The sequence below is a fragment of the Carassius gibelio genome, chromosome B1, assembly GCF_023724105.1.
Source record: "Carassius gibelio isolate Cgi1373 ecotype wild population from Czech Republic chromosome B1, carGib1.2-hapl.c, whole genome shotgun sequence".
Lineage (NCBI taxonomy): Eukaryota > Metazoa > Chordata > Actinopteri > Cypriniformes > Cyprinidae > Carassius > Carassius gibelio.
In genome coordinates this window covers 19076745-19097393 of record NC_068396.1, presented here as the reverse complement: position 1 = coordinate 19097393, position 20649 = coordinate 19076745, and the positions used below count along the sequence as shown (strand labels likewise).

The 20649-nt window shown below is 39.6% G+C and overlaps 1 protein-coding gene across 3 annotated transcripts; it reads right to left on the bottom strand.

Annotated features, from left to right (window-relative positions):
* Positions 1-54: 54 nt before the first annotated feature.
* Positions 55-19984, bottom strand: zc3h13 (zinc finger CCCH-type containing 13). 3 transcript variants are annotated; one of them, XM_052544943.1, is made up of 21 exons: positions 19706-19984; positions 18645-18791; positions 18376-18485; positions 18160-18274; positions 17945-18056; positions 17192-17319; positions 17052-17096; positions 16759-16934; positions 16476-16676; positions 15894-16049; positions 13929-14305; positions 10734-11180; positions 10266-10481; positions 9382-9895; positions 8477-8583; positions 7106-8359; positions 5825-6376; positions 5591-5731; positions 3537-3737; positions 3045-3208; positions 55-788 (listed from the first exon to the last, which is right to left on the bottom strand). In XM_052544943.1, the coding sequence occupies exons 2-21, from the start codon at positions 18780-18782 to the stop codon at positions 624-626; spliced, it is 5319 nt and encodes a 1772-aa protein (XP_052400903.1). In that variant the 5' UTR covers positions 18783-18791; positions 19706-19984; the 3' UTR covers positions 55-623. The 3 variants fall into 3 exon arrangements, with proteins under 3 accessions (XP_052400903.1, XP_052400901.1, XP_052400904.1); XM_052544941.1 differs by having other exon boundaries at positions 5591-5734; positions 19706-19983; XM_052544944.1 differs by lacking the exons at positions 18376-18485; positions 18645-18791; positions 19706-19984 and having other exon boundaries at positions 5591-5734; positions 17945-18069; positions 18160-18264.
* Positions 19985-20649: the final 665 nt, after the last annotated feature.

The window sequence follows — 20649 nt, the reverse complement described above, 5'->3', positions numbered from 1 at the left end:
CTCCTATTTTTGACGTAACCATTATTTGAATAACCCCACTTACATGTTCACTACTAATGTAAACCTTAACCTTTTATTTTATTTACACGTAGTACGGATGTAATAAAACAACATCCTGTTTCCGTAATACATTTTTATAGGTTTATAATACAGATACCACTTTAAAGCAACAAGGTTGATACACTAAACATCCTTTTTTTTTTTGTTGAATCATGTTTTAATAAAACAGGGAATCACTTCGAACAAGAGTGCTGAGACTAAACACAAATATCTTAAAACAAAACTGAAAAACAAGGGGAACAGAAGTTAGATACACATAACAAATACAGTCATTTGTATGTATATCTTCAGCACCCATTGTATATCCTACAAACATTCAGCAACCATTGTTCACACCTCTGATTTTACAAAAAATCTTCTCTAAAACAAATGTAAATGACAAAGTCCTTGTGCAGTATGGTTATCACACTTCTGGTTTAAAGTTGAAGGGTTGGGAAACTTTAGACCGCATCTCCACAGGCTAGTATGTCCAGTCTCTGCATTTCTTCTGAGGTTTAGGGCAGCAATCCTTCATCCGCAGTGATGTGTGATCAGGACTTTCAGACTGTACTCACTGAGCACAATCAGGAGACGCACAGCTCTGCTGGTGTGCTCAGGTGTTGGGCTGCATCAGTCTTCTGTCCACTGGACAGGCTGGAGGCCAGTTTCTTTTTAAAGAGACGTAAACTGCATTGCATAAGTTCATTGTCTACCACCGGAGTGCTGGTGTAGATCTGCTTGGTTGTGCCCTACACGATGAGGAAAACAGAAGCATTAAACCAAATACTGAATCAAGTATACCTTACTAAAATAATTTAAATGAAATAAGTACAAAAATATTACTTAAATATACAGCAGTCTAATACATTCTAGAAAAATATCACTCCACGCATTCTTTTTTTTGTAAGAAATTAATACTTAATACAATAGAAACTGATGCACTAGACAGGTCAAAAGTGATAAAGACTTTAACAAAAATATTTCAAATAAAAGCCTAAAAATGAGTTGAATTTATAATTTCTACAAATATATGAAGCAGCTGTTTTCAACAGTGATGATGAATTGAAATGTTTCTTGAACAGCAAATCATTGAGGGTCATGTGACACTGAAGAGTGGAGTAATGGCTGCTGAAAATTTAGCTTGAAACAGTTACATTAACAGTTATTTTAAATTGTAATATTTCAAAATATTACTGTGCTTACCGTTTTTGAGTAAATAATTGCAGCCCTGGTGCAATATATTCATTTATTTGTGTCGTCAAACGATTAATCTCATCCAGAATAAACATTTTTATGTGCATAATGTGTGTGTGTACTGTTTATTATATTTGAATATGAAAATATTTACATGTATATACATTTATATAATTCTATTTTATATTATATATAAATATATGTAATATATAAACATAACATTTTAATAATCGCAATTAATTGTTTGACAACAAACATTTAGGCTAACATTACGGCCTAACATAAACTATGGAACATAAAAAGATAATTTGAGAAATATCAAATTTTTGTGTTCATACAATGAAAGTCATTTGTAACCAAAACAGCTTTGTTACCAAAAGTCTTCAGAATACCATTTATGTTCCACAAAAGAAAGGTCTGAATCAACATGAAGGTGAGTAAATGATTGAATTAAAATTTTGTGTGTGCATTATCCCTTTAATGTTTTTATTTTTTTATTAAATGATACTCTAAAGCAGTGGTTCCCAACATTTTTCAACTCACGGCCCACACAACCAAACACATATGTTTGTGCGGCCCACTACAAAAAAATTTGACCCCGCTATTGTTGTTGGGTTAATAACTTAGTACTCAGAAGCTAGATTGTTAACTGAATTTATCTAATGGACTAGGGCTGTGCGATATGGACAAAAAAAAACAAAACAAAAATTCGCGATATCTTTGATCAATTTTGTGATTTCGATTTTAATCACAAATTTGACACACCGATATGCTTTACAGTCATAAATGCATTCAGGATTTATTTGAAACAGATTTCCAAAAGAAAACCAATTAGTGCTTTATCAAAAAGTTGTAACGTCTCTAGAACAGACAAAAGTCAAAATAACTCACTATAGTAAAGGTATAACAAAATTTCTAGACTTGCCAAAGAAATATAAATAAATAAATCCTGTGTTCAGGGACTTTTTTCTTTTTTGCCATGTATTGTTTATAGAGCTCATTGATTGTAGCGTTGCCTCAGGTGTGAAATAGATTTGTTATACATTATACAGGTTCACGCATACTCTGTTTGCAGTGTGTTTACAGTATGTCTATGTGGTGCAGAAGCAGGAGTGAGAGCGCATTAATTTAATGCAAAAAGCACATTAAAATAATGCACGAGCGCAAATCTCTATGTTTACACGCAGATTTCCATTGCTCGGTCACAAAACCAGACGTGCTTGCTTTTTTATTTTTTATTTCTAGCCTTTCACCACGTGCAGTGTGAATGCTCTGATCCGTTAACATGGGCTCGGAAAAAAGGCGCATTACAGACAGTGGGTGAACCTGGAGTTAGGCATATGCCCAGTCCGTTCTGTTCTCGCGCTAGGCGCTGCATTCTGATTGGATTGGATAGCATACTGTGGGAGATCAGGACCGCGGAAAATCGTGCTATAGAAACGCTTTAGAAACCGCGCACGCTCAAATCGTGATTTTATGATGATTTTTATTAATCGCACAGCCCTAGAATGGACTGGAAATTAACAGAAAATAACTCGAAATAGTTCCCCTGAACCACTTGAAAATCAGCTGCTGTCTTGTCTTGCCTGACCAAGCAGTACTCGATTTTTATTAGTGTATTCAATTCTTTCTTCCCGTTTCATTCCACTTTATTATACATACATTTTTAATGAATTGTAATATTAAGATGTCTTTATCTGTGTAGATTTCTTTTGTTAATACCAACATCTGGTAAACATTTCTCAGGCAGCTAATCACATTCCAGAATATTATACAAAAGCAGTGCCTGTGATTGAAGACCATAAAAGCACCTTGTCGTTTTTCAGGAGCTGTCTGCGTACGGCAATGTCTCTGCGAGCACACAGTGCCTTGCAGCAAGGGCCCAGGCTCCTCAGTAGGTTGGCCCTCTCCATTCTCCTGTTGTATGCAGCCATGTTCAGAGCACCCAGATCATGCTCCAAGAGTTTATCAGCATCTGTGGATAAATATGAGATTCCAGTCACGTGTTAACCAAACATGTTTGTATAACTACACTGATCACCAAAAAATAAAAAAAATTCTGATATAATAGATGTAATATGTAGACACTAATTTGTAATGAAACTTTGCTGAAAATGTTCTCACGTCTTGTGAAGGCAAAAGATGTGTGTTTCTAAGAAACAAATCCAATATTAAGATGTTTTTATCTTCAAACCATTCTTAGGCTAAAATATGAGTCCTTAATCCAAGATAACACTTCCTCCTTCAAAAAAGCCCATCCCCAAAATTGACCCTTATACTTGTTTATAGATTTGCACATTTACCTTTAGGGTCTTCCAACTCTCTGGAACACACTTCTTTAACTCTGGCAAGGAGCTGAGGCCCAGCTAAGCGTCTGGACACCCCTGCTCTGAGCAATACAGCCCCCGGGGTGAATCGGAGCAGCGCTGCCCCAGGAGTTCTAGGCTCCTGTTTTTGCTTGGGCATCAAACTGGACCAATCTACATCAATCACATCTAGAGGCCCTGAAACAGAACACGCAAATGGCATATTATTAACAACTGGAATATGGGAGAGAGGAATTTTAAGACTATGAATACATTTCTGCGTATGTCTTTGTTAGTGTGTGTATAATTCCGTAAAAATTTAGTTGCTGCATTTATCACCTCGGACACGTGAAGTGTTCTTGACCTGATTTAACAATGTTTCAGGAATGATATATATAGACAGGTTTTTATTCCTATTCTGATTTTGTGAGACAATGGTGGGTAGACCTCAGCCCATCTAAGTTATGCTCCCCAAGAAGAACATTGTGTGCATTTAAAAATTTAAATGCATCAATCTTGTGCATTGTGATAGCAAAGTTAGGACATCCAAACTAAGAGCTTTTGAATGGAGTAGTAAAGAAGTCTTTTCATTTATTAGAAAAGTGGAATTAGTCCATATTGTTGTTGCTATTAAAGGGCACCCATTATGCAAAATCCACTTTTACATGGTGTTTGGACATAAATGTGTGTTGGCAGTGTGTGAACACAACCACCCTACAGTGATAAAAATCCACCCACTCCTCATTTTTTAATCCCCTTTAAACCAAGTCAGTCTCTCTAGGCCTGCTGTTTTGATTTTCATGCTGTGTGACGTCACACTGCATAGGGCCGGACCACGGGGGTTGATTGACAGCCCTGCATTGCTACAGTTTCTGCACTCAGCGGTTGTACACGGTCAGCTATTTTCTCTGCCCTTGAGCAGCTGTGACATCAACAAAGTCTCTCAAGCAATCCCGATGCTCTGTGTTTGGATGCAAGAGTGAACATAAGAGTCTTAATTTTCTCCCCAAATCTGAGCTGCTGGCGACACTGTGGACTCCTTTCATGTTTTAAGGTAATGTGCCTAAAAATCTACCTAAATACATATATCACTCTAGACGTTTAATACTTTGTGAATGTCATGTTGTTATAGCGCTTAACGCTTTAACCATATTTGTGTGTGTACATTAAGTATTTTTTTACCTGATCAGCTGCACGCATGTAAGATTAGTTTACGGCGTTCATAGCGTGAGATTCGTTCGGTAGCATGGCTCGGTCAATTGATCCGCCAATGACAGGTTATCGTGATGCGAGTTCAGTAACACTGTGCCGTTTCGTCCCACTTTCAGTGCATTTGGCTGCCCATATGTACAGCTAAACAACGGTTCTCTCGCTCTCAGTTATGTTGCTTCTACTGTCTGTTTACTGCTGTAGATGGGCAATGCAGAGAGATGTATACACGACTTCACCCTCTTGTAGAGACGGGGCGGGAATATGAGGCTCCTTTGGCTTTAAAGAGATACACTCCAAAGCAGCTCATTTTTAGACACACCCCAAAAATGACATTTTCCAGCTAGCTGCTATAATAAATGATCTGTTGGGTATTATGGGCAGAAACCTCACAAACACCCTGGGGACACCCAAGATCAATATTACATCTTGTAAAATGGGGTATAAAAGGTGCCCTTTCATTGTAAGTATATTATTTTACAGTAGTCAAATTACAATATGTATGTTTTCCTTCATATCAAATCTGCAAGCCGGAGATGCAGAGATGGAGTTCCTTGTATTTACTGCAGAACTGACTTTATATTTAAATCATAGCCTTTTTAAATATCAGTTTTATAAGCGCTCTAAGCCAATATCAAGATTTCAATTTTAGTTTGATTAACAGATGTTTTGCCAAAGCAATGGTGCAAAACACAAAGTAACAGATCCTATATTATTATAAGAAGTGCAAGAATATTTTCAGTTTACTGTGAAATTTTGGTGGGAAAAATAAGACTGGCAGGCCATTTGATTGTGGGCTAAATGGGTTTTCATGGGATCCTGCTTTAAATAGTGTTATGTACCAGAAATCTTTTCATCATCTTGCTGTTCGTCCCTCTTTTGACTGTCAGCCAGAATCTCGTCCAGTTCATCATCACTGATTGGCTCATACTCCTCACCACCTGAGACAGCAGACTGCGCATCATCCCCCTTTCCATCCTCCTCTTCTGAGAGACAGAACAAATCACAGTAAACTGAAACAAAATCTTCACACACATCAGGCAACAGTTTGAGAACTGTCGAGAATAAAGTCCTACCATCAAGACTGTCCATTTTCGGTTCAGATGCTTCCCCTTGCAGCTGTGAGTTGTCTGTTGGCTTCTCTACATCCATTAGGGCTTCTCTGGGCAACAGCGGCACATACTCTCCCCTCTCCATCTTAGTTTCAGATCTGCTCTTTGGTTCCCTGTGAGCCTGAGGGTCAAACAGAAGCATCCTTTCCCGTTCACGGTCCCTTTCACCACGCTCACGATCCATTCGCTCATGTGCCAGCAGCCCTTCAGGTAAGGGTCGTTCCCTTTCACGCATCTCCCGCAAGTCTCTCTCTCTAACTGGCTCACGGTTGCCACGGAGGAGGGGCTCTCTGCCCCGCCCACCCCACTCACGGGGTTCTAGGTCCCAGTCTCGCTGTGGAGCTTGTTGGTTTTGCATCAGACGGGGATCCTTTTTCTCACGCTCTCGATCCAACTGATCCCGATCTCGCTCCCGGTCTCGCTCGCGGCTCTCGTAGGAGCCGGCTCTGGAGCGAGCCTGGCGCTCAGACTCTGGTGAACTACGACGAGAACTGTGACTCCGGGAGTCCTGCCGGTCTGTGGAAGTCAATAAAAGTTTGTTATGAATAATTCAAAACTTGAACATTACAAGTTACAAAAAAATGTGACAATAACAACTGCTCAGGAATTATTCAACACATTATCCAGAGCACCAGAGTCAAAACACAAATATAGGTTTAATTTCGAATCCTTTTTCTGTCTTGGATGTTTCCGTGAGCACAAATCTTAATGTTTAAGCATTTAATAATGTTCTAGGGAATTGCGTGTTGCTAATTTTATAGCAACAGTTTGGGCAGAACCCTTTTCTATTCTAACATGACAGTGCCTCTGTGTAGAAGGCAAGATTAAAAAAGAAATGATTGATTCAGTCAGTGTGGAAGAACTTGAGTCTGCAGAAAGCCAAGTCCTGATCCCAGCTGAACACCTCTGGTGTGACTTTAAATGCAGACCTTCAGCCAAAAACTAATCACCAAACACCAATGATTTGTACATACACTATGTATTGGGACACCCCCTTCTTAAGAACAGAAAAAGGCACTTGCAAAACTGTGGCAACAAAGATGGAAAATAACACATTTTTATTTCCATCTCTGTTGCAACAGTTTTAGAAGTGTGTAAAATGACTGTACCCATATGTACAAGTACAGCATTATTATCATTAATTCTTATATACGCCATTAAACATAAAAGTAATATAAAATAATATATCTCAACAATACTACAAAACGTTTCTTTGAAACTCCAAGCTTTGATGAGGGGTCTCACCTGAGGAAGTACTTCGACTGGGTTCTCCTCTGCGGAGCTGATCAATCCTCGACATCCTCTCTCCTCCCATCTGTTCACTGGCCACTGCCCTGTCCCGCTCTCTCTCCCTCTCTCGTTCCCACTCTCTGTCCCGTTCCCTCTCTCGCTCTCTCTCTCGAATATTGCCACCTTGCATGAGTCCTCTGCGGGTCCTGAGTCCCTGAGGACCTTCATCGCGGTGGGCAGTCTCATTGGAGGGCGAGCGTAGTCTTCTCGAAGGAGCGCGGCTTTGGTTGCTGCGCTGCTGCATGTCTGCTTGCTGAGGTTTACGCAGCATGTGTTGCGGCAGTAACGGTTGTAAAGGAAGAGACTGTATCAGCATTGGAGGGTCAGGGAGCAGGGGGGCGATTGGGGGGTCCGAACGGTCCCGACCGCCACCGCGTGCACCCCTTCTAGGGGCACGTTCAGAGGGAAGCAGCCGCTCCGGAGGCCTATTAGATTGCAGGGAGGCAGAGGAGGTCTCGCCTCGCTCTGGTACATCCTCGTCAGACCAGTCGCTGAAGTTGGCATCTATTTTAGCAGAGAGGGAACTCTGTCCAGCCGTTAAAGCCCTCTGGGAGGGAAGGTCCTCCTTGCTGACTGGCGGAGGAGTGCGTGGACCTCGTCGCCTCTTAGTAAGGGGATGCTGGGCAACCAACTCGTCCTCAGAAACATCTGACTCAGGACCTTGTGAGCGCTTGCGCTTCCTTTCTAAGACCTTCTTCTTGGCTGTCTTGCGAGGTGAGAGGAGAGCCTGGGGGGCTTCAGCTATAGAGGAGGAGGACGGGGGTTCAGGGTTACTACGGTCCCCTCCGCCAGATTCCTCCTCTTTACGGTTCTTCTTCAGAATTTTCTTCTGAGATTTAGTCTTTTTCTTCCCCTCTTCATGAACAGCTAATAAAGAGTCTACAGAAAGAGGAGGAGGAGTAAGCGCGGCAGTAGGGATGTCCCTCTGCTCTTTTCCTCTTCTGGACTCAGAAATGCCTGTAGCAGAAATGTCTGGAGTATGTTCTCCATGTCGCTCTGTTCCTCTTCCTGTTGCTCTCTCACCGCGAGAATCCACCTCCTCATTTCGGCCACGGCTTTCTTTTTTATCCTCATCTTTCCAGCGCTTGTGTTTATCATCAGTAAAGGAGCGGGCAGGTGAGCGGACAGGAGAGCGGACAGGAGAGCGGACAGGAGAGCGGACCGTTTCTTGAGGACGAACCACTTGACTCAACAGTCGGTGCTTATCACCTGAAACAAAACCATACAGGTTACATCCAAATATTCTACATGTGTGAACAAATAAATCTATGAGGAGTGCTACGGAGTGTAAACATAACCTTGCACTTGACTCAGTTGAACTCCTACCTTTCTCCTCCGTCCTGTTGTAACTGTCACTGTCTGCAGGGCTCACATCTCGCCCTCTTTTAGGAGACGGTCGTGGACTGGGAGTGTTCTCAGCACGTCTCTTACGACTGCAAACAAAGTGAAAGGTAAACATTGTTGAACAACTGAAAAAATGTCTAATGTCAAACTTTTTATAACACACACACACAAGCGTTCCATTTCTGGTCTGTTAAATTTCATGTTTTTGAAAGAAGTCTCTAGTACTTGTCCAAGCTGCATTTATTTGATCAAAAATACAGTAAAAAAAGTAATATTGTGAAATATAATTACAATTATATTTTTTTTATGTGAATGTTATTCCTGTGATGTAAAGCTGAATTTTTAATGGTCATTACTCCAGTCTTCAGTGTCACATAATCTTGAGTGAAATCATTCTAATATGTTTATTTGCGAAACAGTTATTATCAGCAATGTTGAAAACAGTTGTGCTGCTTCATGTTTTTGTGGAAACTGATATAAAAATAATGTATGAATCTTTGATGAAAAACAAGTTTTAAAGAACAGCATTTATTTGAAATAGAAATCTTTTGTAACCTTATAAATACTCTAATGCACACCAGTATATGTGTGTGTTTTGTAGGAGCTAGACAACGTATGATGATGTGTAATGGTAATGGGAATATTTTCAAGTTAAATTTCAATTAACTTTGGAGTTAATTGCTCAGTGCTTTAAAGTTATTCTTTCAAATGATTGAAAACACTATTGCCTACTGTACATTGCAATGCTGTGATGTCTAAATTCAGTTGCAGAATGAAAAATGACTTCAGTTTTAGAAATGATTTACTTTTTGTTTTATTTCATAATGTACTCAAAACAGACACATTTAAATTAAAGAAAGATTGACCAACAACACTGCAGCACTTACGTGTTCTTTCTCTCTTCATGAGCATCTCGAGCGGAGCGGTCATCTCTCGAATCATCTTTTTTTTTTCGTCTCTCTTCCCTCTCTTTTTCTCTCTCATCCCACTCCCTCTGCCGTTCTCTCTCTCTCTGCTCCCTTTCCCGTTCCCTCTCCTTCCTCTCTCGTTCCCTTTCTTTCTCCTGCTCTTCTCGCTCCCTTTCCCGCTCCTCTCTTTCTCTTTCTCTTTCCCTCTCTCTTTCTCGCTCCTCCCTCTCCCTCTCTCGCTCTCTTTCCCTCTCTCTCTCCTGCTCCCTCTCCCGGACTCTTTCCCGCTCTCTTTCAGCCTCCCTTTCCCGTTCTTTCTCCCTCTCTCTCTCCCTCTCCTTCTCTCTTTCTCTCTCCCTGTCCTTCTCTCTCTCACGGGTCCGGTCATCTCGTCTGTCATCTGCCCGATCACTCCTTCGATCATCTCTTCTCTCTTCACGATCGAGGTGCTCACTGCGGTTTTGCTGGCGGACAGGAGAAGGCGCTCTTTGTTCTGTTGAACAAAAACAGATCAATAACACCAAAACTTGTTCTCCATGTCCTGTGATGTGAAACTAATTGTTCACAGACTTGTGCACCCCGTTTAAAGTTTCCTGAAACAACGTACATTTCTGTCTGTTTCTTGGACAAAGCTACTGAATGGCTTCAGAAGACTTGAACCATCACAAACAAGTCATAGTGACTAGGAGCTTGAACACCCTTTCTATACTCGGAGCTACATGAGCATGTCACAAATCTCATTTAAAATCTCTGACAGTAATTTAATGGCATCAAGGCTAACATGATTGGTTAACGCACAGGTGATCAATGTTGAGGGCTACTCTAGAGCCACTGAGGTTGAACATCTGTTGCTCATCAGTCACCTCTTTCTCTGTAGTCACGGCGGTCTCTCTCTGCATGTCCTCCCCGTCGTTCATCTCTGGGCTGTTCTCCTCTCGGTCTGTCATTATTGTAGCGATCACGATCAGTGTTTCTCTCTGAGCTCCTCTCTCTGAGACCACTGCTGCGGGACTCCCAGCTGTCATGCCCACTCGCACTGCAAGTGTCAGCCTGTGACGCTCTACCAGCACGAGCAGAACCTGAAACACAAAATTTGCTTTAAAAAATTCACAATATTTGTTTCAAGCTCTAATATTATTGTAATCCTCCTCAAAAAAAACGAAAACACAAACTAAAAGTTCAAGATGAATTTGACTGATATCATTATTCCTCTACTTGCCATAGATAATTGCATTAATATTGTTTCTGTGAATTTGTTTGACCATGAGTAGTGAAATTTGAATAATATTGTGATAGCCTTTTTTGGATGAAGCTCATCGTTATCTTCTCACCTTTGACTGTGGCATCCCCTCGGCCCCTTCCTCTTCCTGTTCTTTCAGCTCGAGACTCATTCCTGTTGTCCACTCTACTGTCATTTCTCAATTCCTCCCTTCCATGTCCTCTTCCATAATTCCTTTCCTCCTGGGGTGTCATTTCCTCCTTTCTATGGGTTTCGCTTCGTTCTCTCTCTCTTTCTCTCTCCCGGTCCCGGTCTCGGTCTCTCTCTCTGTGCTCCAGGGATTCTCGTCCGGAGCGGTCTCGTGTTTCTCCTGCACGGGTATCCCGAGTGTCTTTGAGCTCCCCGCGGTGCTGGCGCTCTTCCCGGACATCTCTTCTATCCCGTTCAATGCGCCGGTCTCGGCCATCCTTTGCATCGCGGTCATCTCGAGAGGAGCTCTGCTCGACCTCATAGTCTCGCTCGTCACGGCTGCTGTCTTTCTCACGCTTCCCGCGGCTCTCTAAGGGCAGAGAGGATATTAAGAGAGCAGATTTAAAAGTCAATTATTCAATAGCTGCACACGGCAGAGAACTGCACGGGTCCAATTTTGTAAATCCACACCCGCCCACCCACCCGTTTTCAGACAGCAGCACTAATTCAAATCCGCACCCGACCCGACCCGTTTCAAATAGAACCGACACCCGACCCACACCCGCAATCAAATCAGTTAAGCCAATCACATTAGAGACACTTTTTTTCGAATTTTATTGGCAGGTCATTCAGAAGTTATTTATGGAAAACTCTTTTTAAAAGATATTCGTTTTTTATACATTTTATCTTAATTTTGATCAGTGTTTTATCAATCAATTGCCCTTATTTAATAAATAAGAAGCAAATATATAGCAGACAATGTAGCTAATAACCTTAGTGTAATTGACAGAATTACTAAAAAATATTTTGCTACCTAAAAGTTACATATTTTTTTGTGTCACGCATGGATGCATGTCTATTTCCCTCATATAAAATATAAAACGCATGTGGACTGATATTTTTCATATGTCTGGACTCCTTTATTAATGGAGTATATAAACAGAAATTTCAATATATTGGTATTAAATGCATTTTCGGAGAATTTATATTTCACGTTTTTACTGCAAATGTCGAAATACGTGCTCTTTGGTCCATCAGTGCTTGAGTCACTGATCACATTAGAATAAAATATCTCATAATAAAATACAAAATTGACTGATTTATGAATGTATATGCATAGTTCTCATCAGTCGGAAATACAGATAAACACTTTCATTTGTTGTATTTTTGATCCTGAAAGAAAACAGAACAACAGAGCGAATAATACCACCGTCTGAGGTTGTGCTTCAAGTCGAACGCACCCATTTTAAAATCGTTCACAGCTGAGCATCGCGAGAGGCGGATCTGCGGCAGAGCGCGCATTTGAATGAGCTGCACAAAGTCGTTTTCAGATGCAATAAAAAAAAAAAAATAAATAAATAAACTGGATAGCCTAGATTAGGCCCATATTCACAAATGTGTTAGCTATGGAATGAAATATCTGATATTCCGATTGTCAAATACATGCAAGTGGAAGTGTATTGTTGTTTAAACACCTTTATAACGATCGCGTTAGTTGAGCTGTATGCGCAATATAATTTTATGACACAAATTTTGAAATAGGCTTAAATCAAACACATTTTAATTCAGATTATATATATATATATATATATATATATATTAGGGGTGGTAAATCGATTGGTAAAGTGCACCCAAACACCAGACCTGTTGGTTATTGGAGGATCTTCTATTTCTGGTCTGTTAAACGCATTGGCCATTTTGCAGGGAACCTTCAGCGTGTACTGAGTGAGCGAGCGCCTGACTGAGTAGCCTAACATAAACATATAAGTTATAAATATAAGTGGGTTTTTTTTCTTCTTCGTGGGTGTCAGGGGCACTGCCAGTTACGTCGTTTAGGTTATTGGGCTACCTTGTTGAACGCATATCATTATATTTCACAATTTTTATTTATTTTTTCAAATATAATTAATTAGTCCAACAAACCGATTGGTACATAATGCGTACCGCGTACCGAACGGTTCAATACGAATACGCGTATCGTTACACCCCTAGTATATATATATATATATATATATATATATATATATATATATACACATATACATATACATATATATACGGAAAAAAAAACAGCTGGCTGGTCTTTTACGTCTGTTTACTAATGACTCATGCAGCTGTTCGCGCGGATGTGATTTTTATTTATTTTTTTTATTTTTTTTAAAGTGGAACGTAGGCCTACTTTTACGTTTGCACGTGACTGTTTTGAACCTGTGTTTTGTTTCCCCTGTGTCCGACCCGACCCGACCCGCACCCGTATCCGACACAGTTGGATATTTTTCACCCGTTTCAGCCAAATTTACCCGAACCCGTGCAGGACTCTAGCACACGGCCATAAGTATGGTGGAAACCAAACACAACACCCATACAGGGCTACATAACAATTAAAAAATAAATGTGAAGTCTAGCTGTAGTTCCAACACCTAAACTACTACTTTTTAATAACACCACTACTCATTTATTACAACAAAACTATATTATGTATGTGCACTAGTGTGGGGTCAGTGAGTTTTTTGTTTTTTTTGGAAGAAGTTATTAATTTCATACTGCAAGGATTTATTAAATTGAATCAAAGAATCCAGAAAAATGTATTATTGTTTCCACAAAATATAAAACAGCACAACGGTTTTCAACATTGATAACAAAACAAAACACATCTTTAAAAAGTAATAGTAAAAGTAAAAAATTTAAAATTTAAAGTAAAAATAAAGTACAAATTAAAAACAGAGTTTTGAACAGTATTTGTACTATTGTCATATGAAAAACCAGTCAAACTGAATTATGCATGTCATGAACCTAAAAAATGTGTCATAGGTGGGTCAGCGAAGACTCAGTTTTAAGTCTGAACGAGTCTCTAACAGAGTGTTTTAATGTATTAAAAAATTGGTTTAAAACAGACATGGTGGGACATGTCCCTCTCGATATTTAGAAATTTTAAGATCAATCAAATCAAATCAAAGAAGTTGGGCTTTACTAATCACTGATACCGAACACAAATTCCAGCACACTTACGGTTTTCTTTTGTCTTAATTTTCTAAATCCATTTAAGTTCTTTACGTAACAATGTTCAAGACATGCTTTAGCCCTTCTCAGTATTTACTCTGTGATGTGTGTCTCTCACCGTCTCTGCGCTCATGCCGTCTCTCTTGCAGTGCAGGACTCTTGTCCCGCTCTGATCTCCCCCTCTCTCTTTCTCTACCCTGGGAGCGGTGACGGGCACTGGGGCTGGGGCTGGGGCTGGACCTGCGAGGAGCGGGTGTTGGAGAAGGATCTCTCTGTGGGGTGAGCGGGGACCGGGAGCAGCGCGAGGACTGAGTGGGAGGTGGTGAAGATGAAGATGGAGGAGGAAGGCCATGGTAAAGAGGAGAGACAGAACCCTGTCTGTGGGGAGGAGATGGGGAGTGTCTCTGGGCTGAGGAGCCAGAGCGTGAAGATGGGGAGTGGTGCTGTCGGGAGGGAGGGGATGGGCTGCGGCAGTGACGGGGAGGAGTTTTAGACCTGAGAACGGAGAACACGTTAGATGAAGATGGAACTGATAGTTCCCCTCACAATATCTTTGAAACAAACTACTGATATTAAATGTCACAATTAGCTTTTGACTGATATCTGTCAGGCAACATGACTTTTCAGAAATCATTCTAGAATGTCCAAAATATTTTTTTTTTTGTGACAAATGTTAAAGAACAAATAAATTGTTCTTAAAGCATTTTCTTGAAAAAAAAGGGTTGTCAAGCAAGATGTGTTAAATTAGTTATTATATATATATATATATTTATATGTTTGTGTGTGTGTGTAAAAGTATATGTAAACTAATCATCTAAATAAAAATAAAAAAATGTTTGTTACAAACTTTTTCACGATATACATTTTTTTTTTTAGATGCACCTGTACATACATATATATACATCCACACACACACACACACACACACACACACACACACACACACACACACATATATATATATTAATGTTGGGTCAGCTCGTGAGATCGATGATACACGATATTATCGTTCATGGGTGGAGCAAGAGACTCTTTTTTCCTGTCATAGCATAGCTATTTGGTGTTTTAAACTGAGCAGGTGCGCGCGAGAGACTATGGAATCACCAATAAGTAACTGAAAAAGTAACGTTAAATATAAAAATACTGTATTTAAAACAGCTAGTTCATATATAATCTGACCCAACTGTCATATCGAGCGTCCTTTGACAAATTTGCCGCATCTGCGCACGGAAATTATCAGTCTAAATGTTCTGCAAAATCAGTCAATGGTGAAAATTAATAGTAGATTTAATTTAAAGTCCAACAGTTTAACACTACTATTGGACATAAACGAACACGTTAAATATAAAGTATTAAAAACAGGTATTCATATATTTGAAGTAAAGTTGAATTGAACTGATGCAGTCATACATCGCTCTGGACATCACGCCTCAAGACGAGACCGACGCACCGCCACAGAAACAAGAATGAGATGCATTCTGACATAACTGTGGCATTAAACTCAGTTAGTGAGGGCTTGTTTAAAATATTGCACATATATAGGTCGTTCAGATTACTTGGGCGTACTTGTTAAAGTGCAATAAAATACCTTATATCTGCAGACGATGTACGTCTGTTTATGGATGGAAACTTTGTAACGGCCGAAACTATGTATTTTGCATGCATCACATTATAGAGCGGTGTGCATGAAAATAATAAGTCGGCAGAGCAAACTTGTGCGTTATAAGTTAAGTGATTAGTCTTTATGTCTAATTATTTTATTAGTCACTATGGGTGATAAGTTATTTCACGATTTATCTGCACAACCCTAATATATATATATATATACACACACACACACACACACACACACACACACACACACACACACACACACATAGAATTATGTATGAACAATTCAATTGTATTTAATAATTTGATTTAAAAAAAATATTTAACTAATAATTTGGTGACTTGGACCTTTAACTCTTATCAAATTCTTTCAAAAGTCATGAATCTCTCAAGAATATGTCAAAAGTGACATTGCGCTAATCTGTGAGATACTGGATTAACAAATAATTATTTTAAGCGCATCTTTTGTCACCTCTGCTGTGAAGACTGTTTTTGGGAAGTGGGTTTAGGGGAGGATAACCTCCTTCTGGCTGGGGGTGACGGTTCCCTTAAGGGTGGGGAAAGACTTCCAGAGCGTTCCTCTGATGTTACCGAGCGTTTGGCTTTATGGGAACTATCAGACCGGTCCCTGCAATAAAAGAAATGTTAAAAGATTATTACGTTACTTCATTATTTGTTTTCACATACACTGATAAAACAGGGATGATCAAATGTATCTGGTCCAGCACCACCAATATTAACAAATACAATACATTATGACTATAATCTATTAGTCTTGTTGTGATTCCAAAATCTCAGTAGTTGGCACCAGTAGTCGCTGTGCTAATTCCAGTACCAGAGCAAGAAGTGGTGGAACACACTCAAAAACACATCTTACATAGAAACAAAAATATGCAAAAATAAACATGCAGGGGAACATTTCAATAGTAGCCAGGTACTGAACAGACCAGAAAGTCTGGTTCAGTCACATTTAGATAAAAGTAGACAATCTGTACCTAAATTTCAGTAGTTTATGATACTATGTTTTATTTCTTTCTTTTGAAGGTGACTATACCTGCGTTTTTCCTTTTTCTCTTTGTGTTTCTCCGTATCTCGTCCTCGTTCTTTGCCTTCTTTAGGTTTGTCCTCACATTTCTCCTTGTTCTTGTGTTTATTTTTGTGCTTCTTCCCAGTCACTGGGTTCTCCACAGGGACAGGTGGAGGAGGACTGGGCGTTTGTGGCCCTTTTCTTTTGCCATGGCCACTCTTAGATGACCTGGTCGAAAAGTTTAAGAGCAGTCAAGTATTTAACTTGACACACATCTGTTTAAACTGAATGCTGACTTGCATTTTCCAACCTGCTGTCCTTTTCCTCTGCCCTGGTCTGGTCAGAAACTGGAGAGGAGATGACTGAGGAAGTAGAGGACTTCTTCTCTTTCTTGCTGGAGCTCCCAACCTTGCCTGCTTTACGTTTGGGTGAGCTGGATTTACGGGACGAGGGTGATCCCTTAGAACTGCTGCGCTCAGGGGAAACCTAAAATACATCAAGACCACACCAAAATAAAACCCCAGAGATAACGGTCTGTATTAACAGCATACATCGAGTCTCAATTAATGTTCACTTTAGTATGTCTTTGCTGAAATAACCTACCCTGCCCTTTGAAGTATTACTGGTCCTGCTCTTGGGGACAGGGCCCTGTTGAGAATATATAAGCCATTACTCTACGTGTTAATTAATTCAGGATAAGCAACATTCACTTTCTGTCAGTCTTTGGAGTTTATGCAATATACCCCTTTCTTGATGACGATCTCCTCTCGTTTGTCCATGTTCTCCTGTTCCAGCTTCATCAGCTCACGCTGAATCTTCCGTCTCTTTATCTCAAGAGATAACTCGTAATCGTAGTCACCGTTGTCAGAATCTAGTAAAATCAATGACAAATATAAAACTGCTGGACTGAAACTGACAGGGAGACAACATAAGAAAGAGAGAGAGGAAAAGTCCTTGTTTGCTTTTAAACACAAACGATTTTTTTTTAAAATAGTTCACCCAGAAATAACAATTACTTCATTTACTCACCTGCATGTAGTTCCAAATTCATAACTTTCATTCCTCTTCAAAATGCTAATTAACGTATCTTTCATTTAGACTTCTATTTTAAGCACAAGAATCAGCACAGTTTATTCATGTGCATCAACTAAGTACGGTCAAGATACCGTTTACCATATTTGATGTGCACTATGTATGTGAATTGATCAGTGTTTATATCTGAATTAAAGCTATACATAAACTTGGATTACAATAGGACTAACTTTTTAAAGAATCAAAGTTTTGGTAGAAAGAACTTTCAATGGAGGGATAGAAATCTCACAGGTTTCATTCAAAAGAAAGATTTCATTTGTTCTATGAAGAATAACATTCTGGATTTGGAACAACATTAGGGTGAGTTATTAATGACCGAATTAAAACTTTTGGATGAACTGTTCCTTTAAATGATTTCTCAATCACACACATCAATTTCATGGGTTCTTTGGAGAATCTTTTACCTTCACGACTGGCTTCCCAATCAGCGCTCTCCTCCTCACTAGCTGGAGTGCGTTCCTTTGTGATTTTAATATCCTCTTTCTCTCTGTGTCTGCCTCGGGATGAATCTCGCTGCTAATGAAAAGAACTAATTTTCTCAATGTCAAAGAACTTCCAAATTTCATCAATAAAATGCAAATGAATGAAATTTTAACTCCAAGCTGTTAAAGCGTCGTACTCTGGTTGTGGGTGATGTGTGCTCGTCTGTATCTCTTTTCTGTGTGTCACCATCTACATCCTGTCTCTTACTTTTCATCCTCTCCCGGAGATCCCCAGAGGGCCTCTCGGCTGACCTGCACAGCAAACACACGTCAACATGTCACACATGTCAGCATTTAGCCAGGTATTGGAGCATATACACTTATAAAAGAGCATCTCTTCAATAGATTTGCACCTGTTGAATGTTCCAGATGAGCCTTTTCCTCGTGATGGGGTCCCATGTGTGTATCGACACGTGTTACCGTAACTGCAGTTCCCAGTCTTTAACCAGTTTCTACAATGAGTCTACAGGGAAGGCAAATGGGGGTCATTCTTTTTCACTCATACACTTTACAAAAGCACTTCATCAAAAACAAAGTGAGCTACATAGACACTGGTAATAGTGTCTAGTTAGGCAGCACACTAGGTTTTTAAAGCACAACAGTGGGTGACCAGTATCCCTACCTCTGCTGCATTACTGGGCGTGCTAGGCCCGAGTCTCTCAAACACGCTGGGCCTGCGAGAGGGGGGAGTCGTGCTACTGCTGCTGTCCGATATGGTCTTCGAATTCTCCACTGTAACCTTCCGCCTGATTTTGGACATTCTGCAGGGCTGTGTTAGAAAAACAACAAGGCACAAGCATTATGAAGCTGAATGCAGTGTTGTACTCATTTGAGTCAAAGTCAAGAAAATATGGTCTTGGACTCAGTTTCAACCAAGCTAATTATAATTTTGCATTTGACAGATGCATTGCATTTTTAAGGTATATATACATTTACATCAGACAATATGATCTTGGACTTGCTCATGACATCAGCCTACTGCATAAAATACAGGTTATGTATTTTATGTTCTTCAGTGAGAAGGTTTCCACACTTTTCACCTGACCAATGGATGTACATTACTTTTCCAGGCAATCATGATTCCTGCATATAGGCTATAAAGAGATTTGAGATAGAGAAAAATGTATATCCAATAACTACAATAAAAAAATAAGAAACACAATGATATTCTACTTATTTGTGCGCAAAAGTATCAAAAACAGACTGAGATTTATATGAAGTCCAATGGATGATTATGCTTTCTGATCCTCTATGCAGAGCTATTTACTACCAACACACAAATTCCCATGTTTCAAATTGTATTAAATTTCCGTGACTTTTCCAAACAACAACAACAACCAAAAACTTTTCAAATTCCCCGATATTTCCTGGTTTCTGATTGCCGCGGGACCACGAACGTTGTGACACATGCACTAACAGATACATTCTTCACATTTGTACAAACGCGACTATACCAGCCTCCCTCTATAAAGTGCATTAACAGTATCACAGTTATAGCTACTAATAAGGCACACGAGATTACTAATCATTTGCGTGTTTTAAGCGGTCATTCATTTGTAGAGAGCCGCGCTAAAGAGTCGTGCGAGTGTCGCGCGGCCTTCACTGATAAGTACAAGCCTCCAGAAAGACCCCGCTGAAACTAATGTTGAAGAAGCCGAGGACAAATACAAACAAGAGCTTTACCCAAATATGAATGATGCGTCAGGTCCAGTTTCACAGACTACTGGGGATAACCTCCCAATCACATGCAAAAATCTTGCAAAGCGGTCTTCCTCTTAGTCGCCGTCATGATGCTAGCGAGACAACGACGCAGACGCAGACGCAAACTCCACACACACACACACACACACACACACACACACACACACACACACACACACACACACACACACACACACACACACACACACACACACACACACACACACACACACACACACACACACACACACACACACACACACACAGCTTCCCGAAACACTGAGGAGAGGAGGATTATGGGATACTGGAGGTCTGGTCTTCAGATAGTTTTTAATATCTTGTTTTTCTAAAGATTCAGTTAACTTGAGTTCCATTATTATTATTATTAGTAGTAGTAGTAGTAGTATTAGTATTAGTATTAGTATTATTATGTATTTATGTATTTATGTATTTATGTATTTATGTATTTATGTATTTATGTATTTATTTATTTATTTTCTGACTGTTATTTCATATCGCATTTCATATCAAGTATTAATGGTGAAATAACTTTAAAAAGTTTGATTCTTTTAACAAAATCAAATGATTGAGCCCTTCGCCTAATTTGCATGTATTTAAAATAGAATCGTTTCTGTATTAATCTTCAGTGAAAAATAACATTACTGACTAGTTTTAGATAGACTATTGTTTGTGAATAAGGAAATAAATATTGGCTTTACAGAAATTACTTTACAGATCTACACTAAAAATGCTGATAAAACCGTGCTTCGTGTGGTAACATCTAAATTATTTTATTCAAGCAAAAACGTTATTTCTCACTGGATAATAACATTTTCAGCAACAGTGAACAGTTTCTCAAGATAACAACTGTTAACAGATATAATAGCTGATTTTCAATAACATCGTTTATTTTGGTGGCCACCCTT

Coding starts and splice junctions, on each gene's coding strand:
- zc3h13 (XM_052544941.1), bottom strand. CDS start 18,782: ATGTCCAAAATCAGGCGGAAGGTTACAGTGGAGAATTCGAAGACCATA. Junction 10,482..10,733: donor AGGGGATGCCACAGTCAAAG/GTGAGAAGATAA, acceptor TTTGTGTTTCAG/GTTCTGCTCGTGCTGGTAGA. Junction 3,738..5,590: donor AGATGATGAAAAGATTTCTG/GTACATAACACT, acceptor GTTCTGTTTCAG/GGCCTCTAGATGTGATTGAT.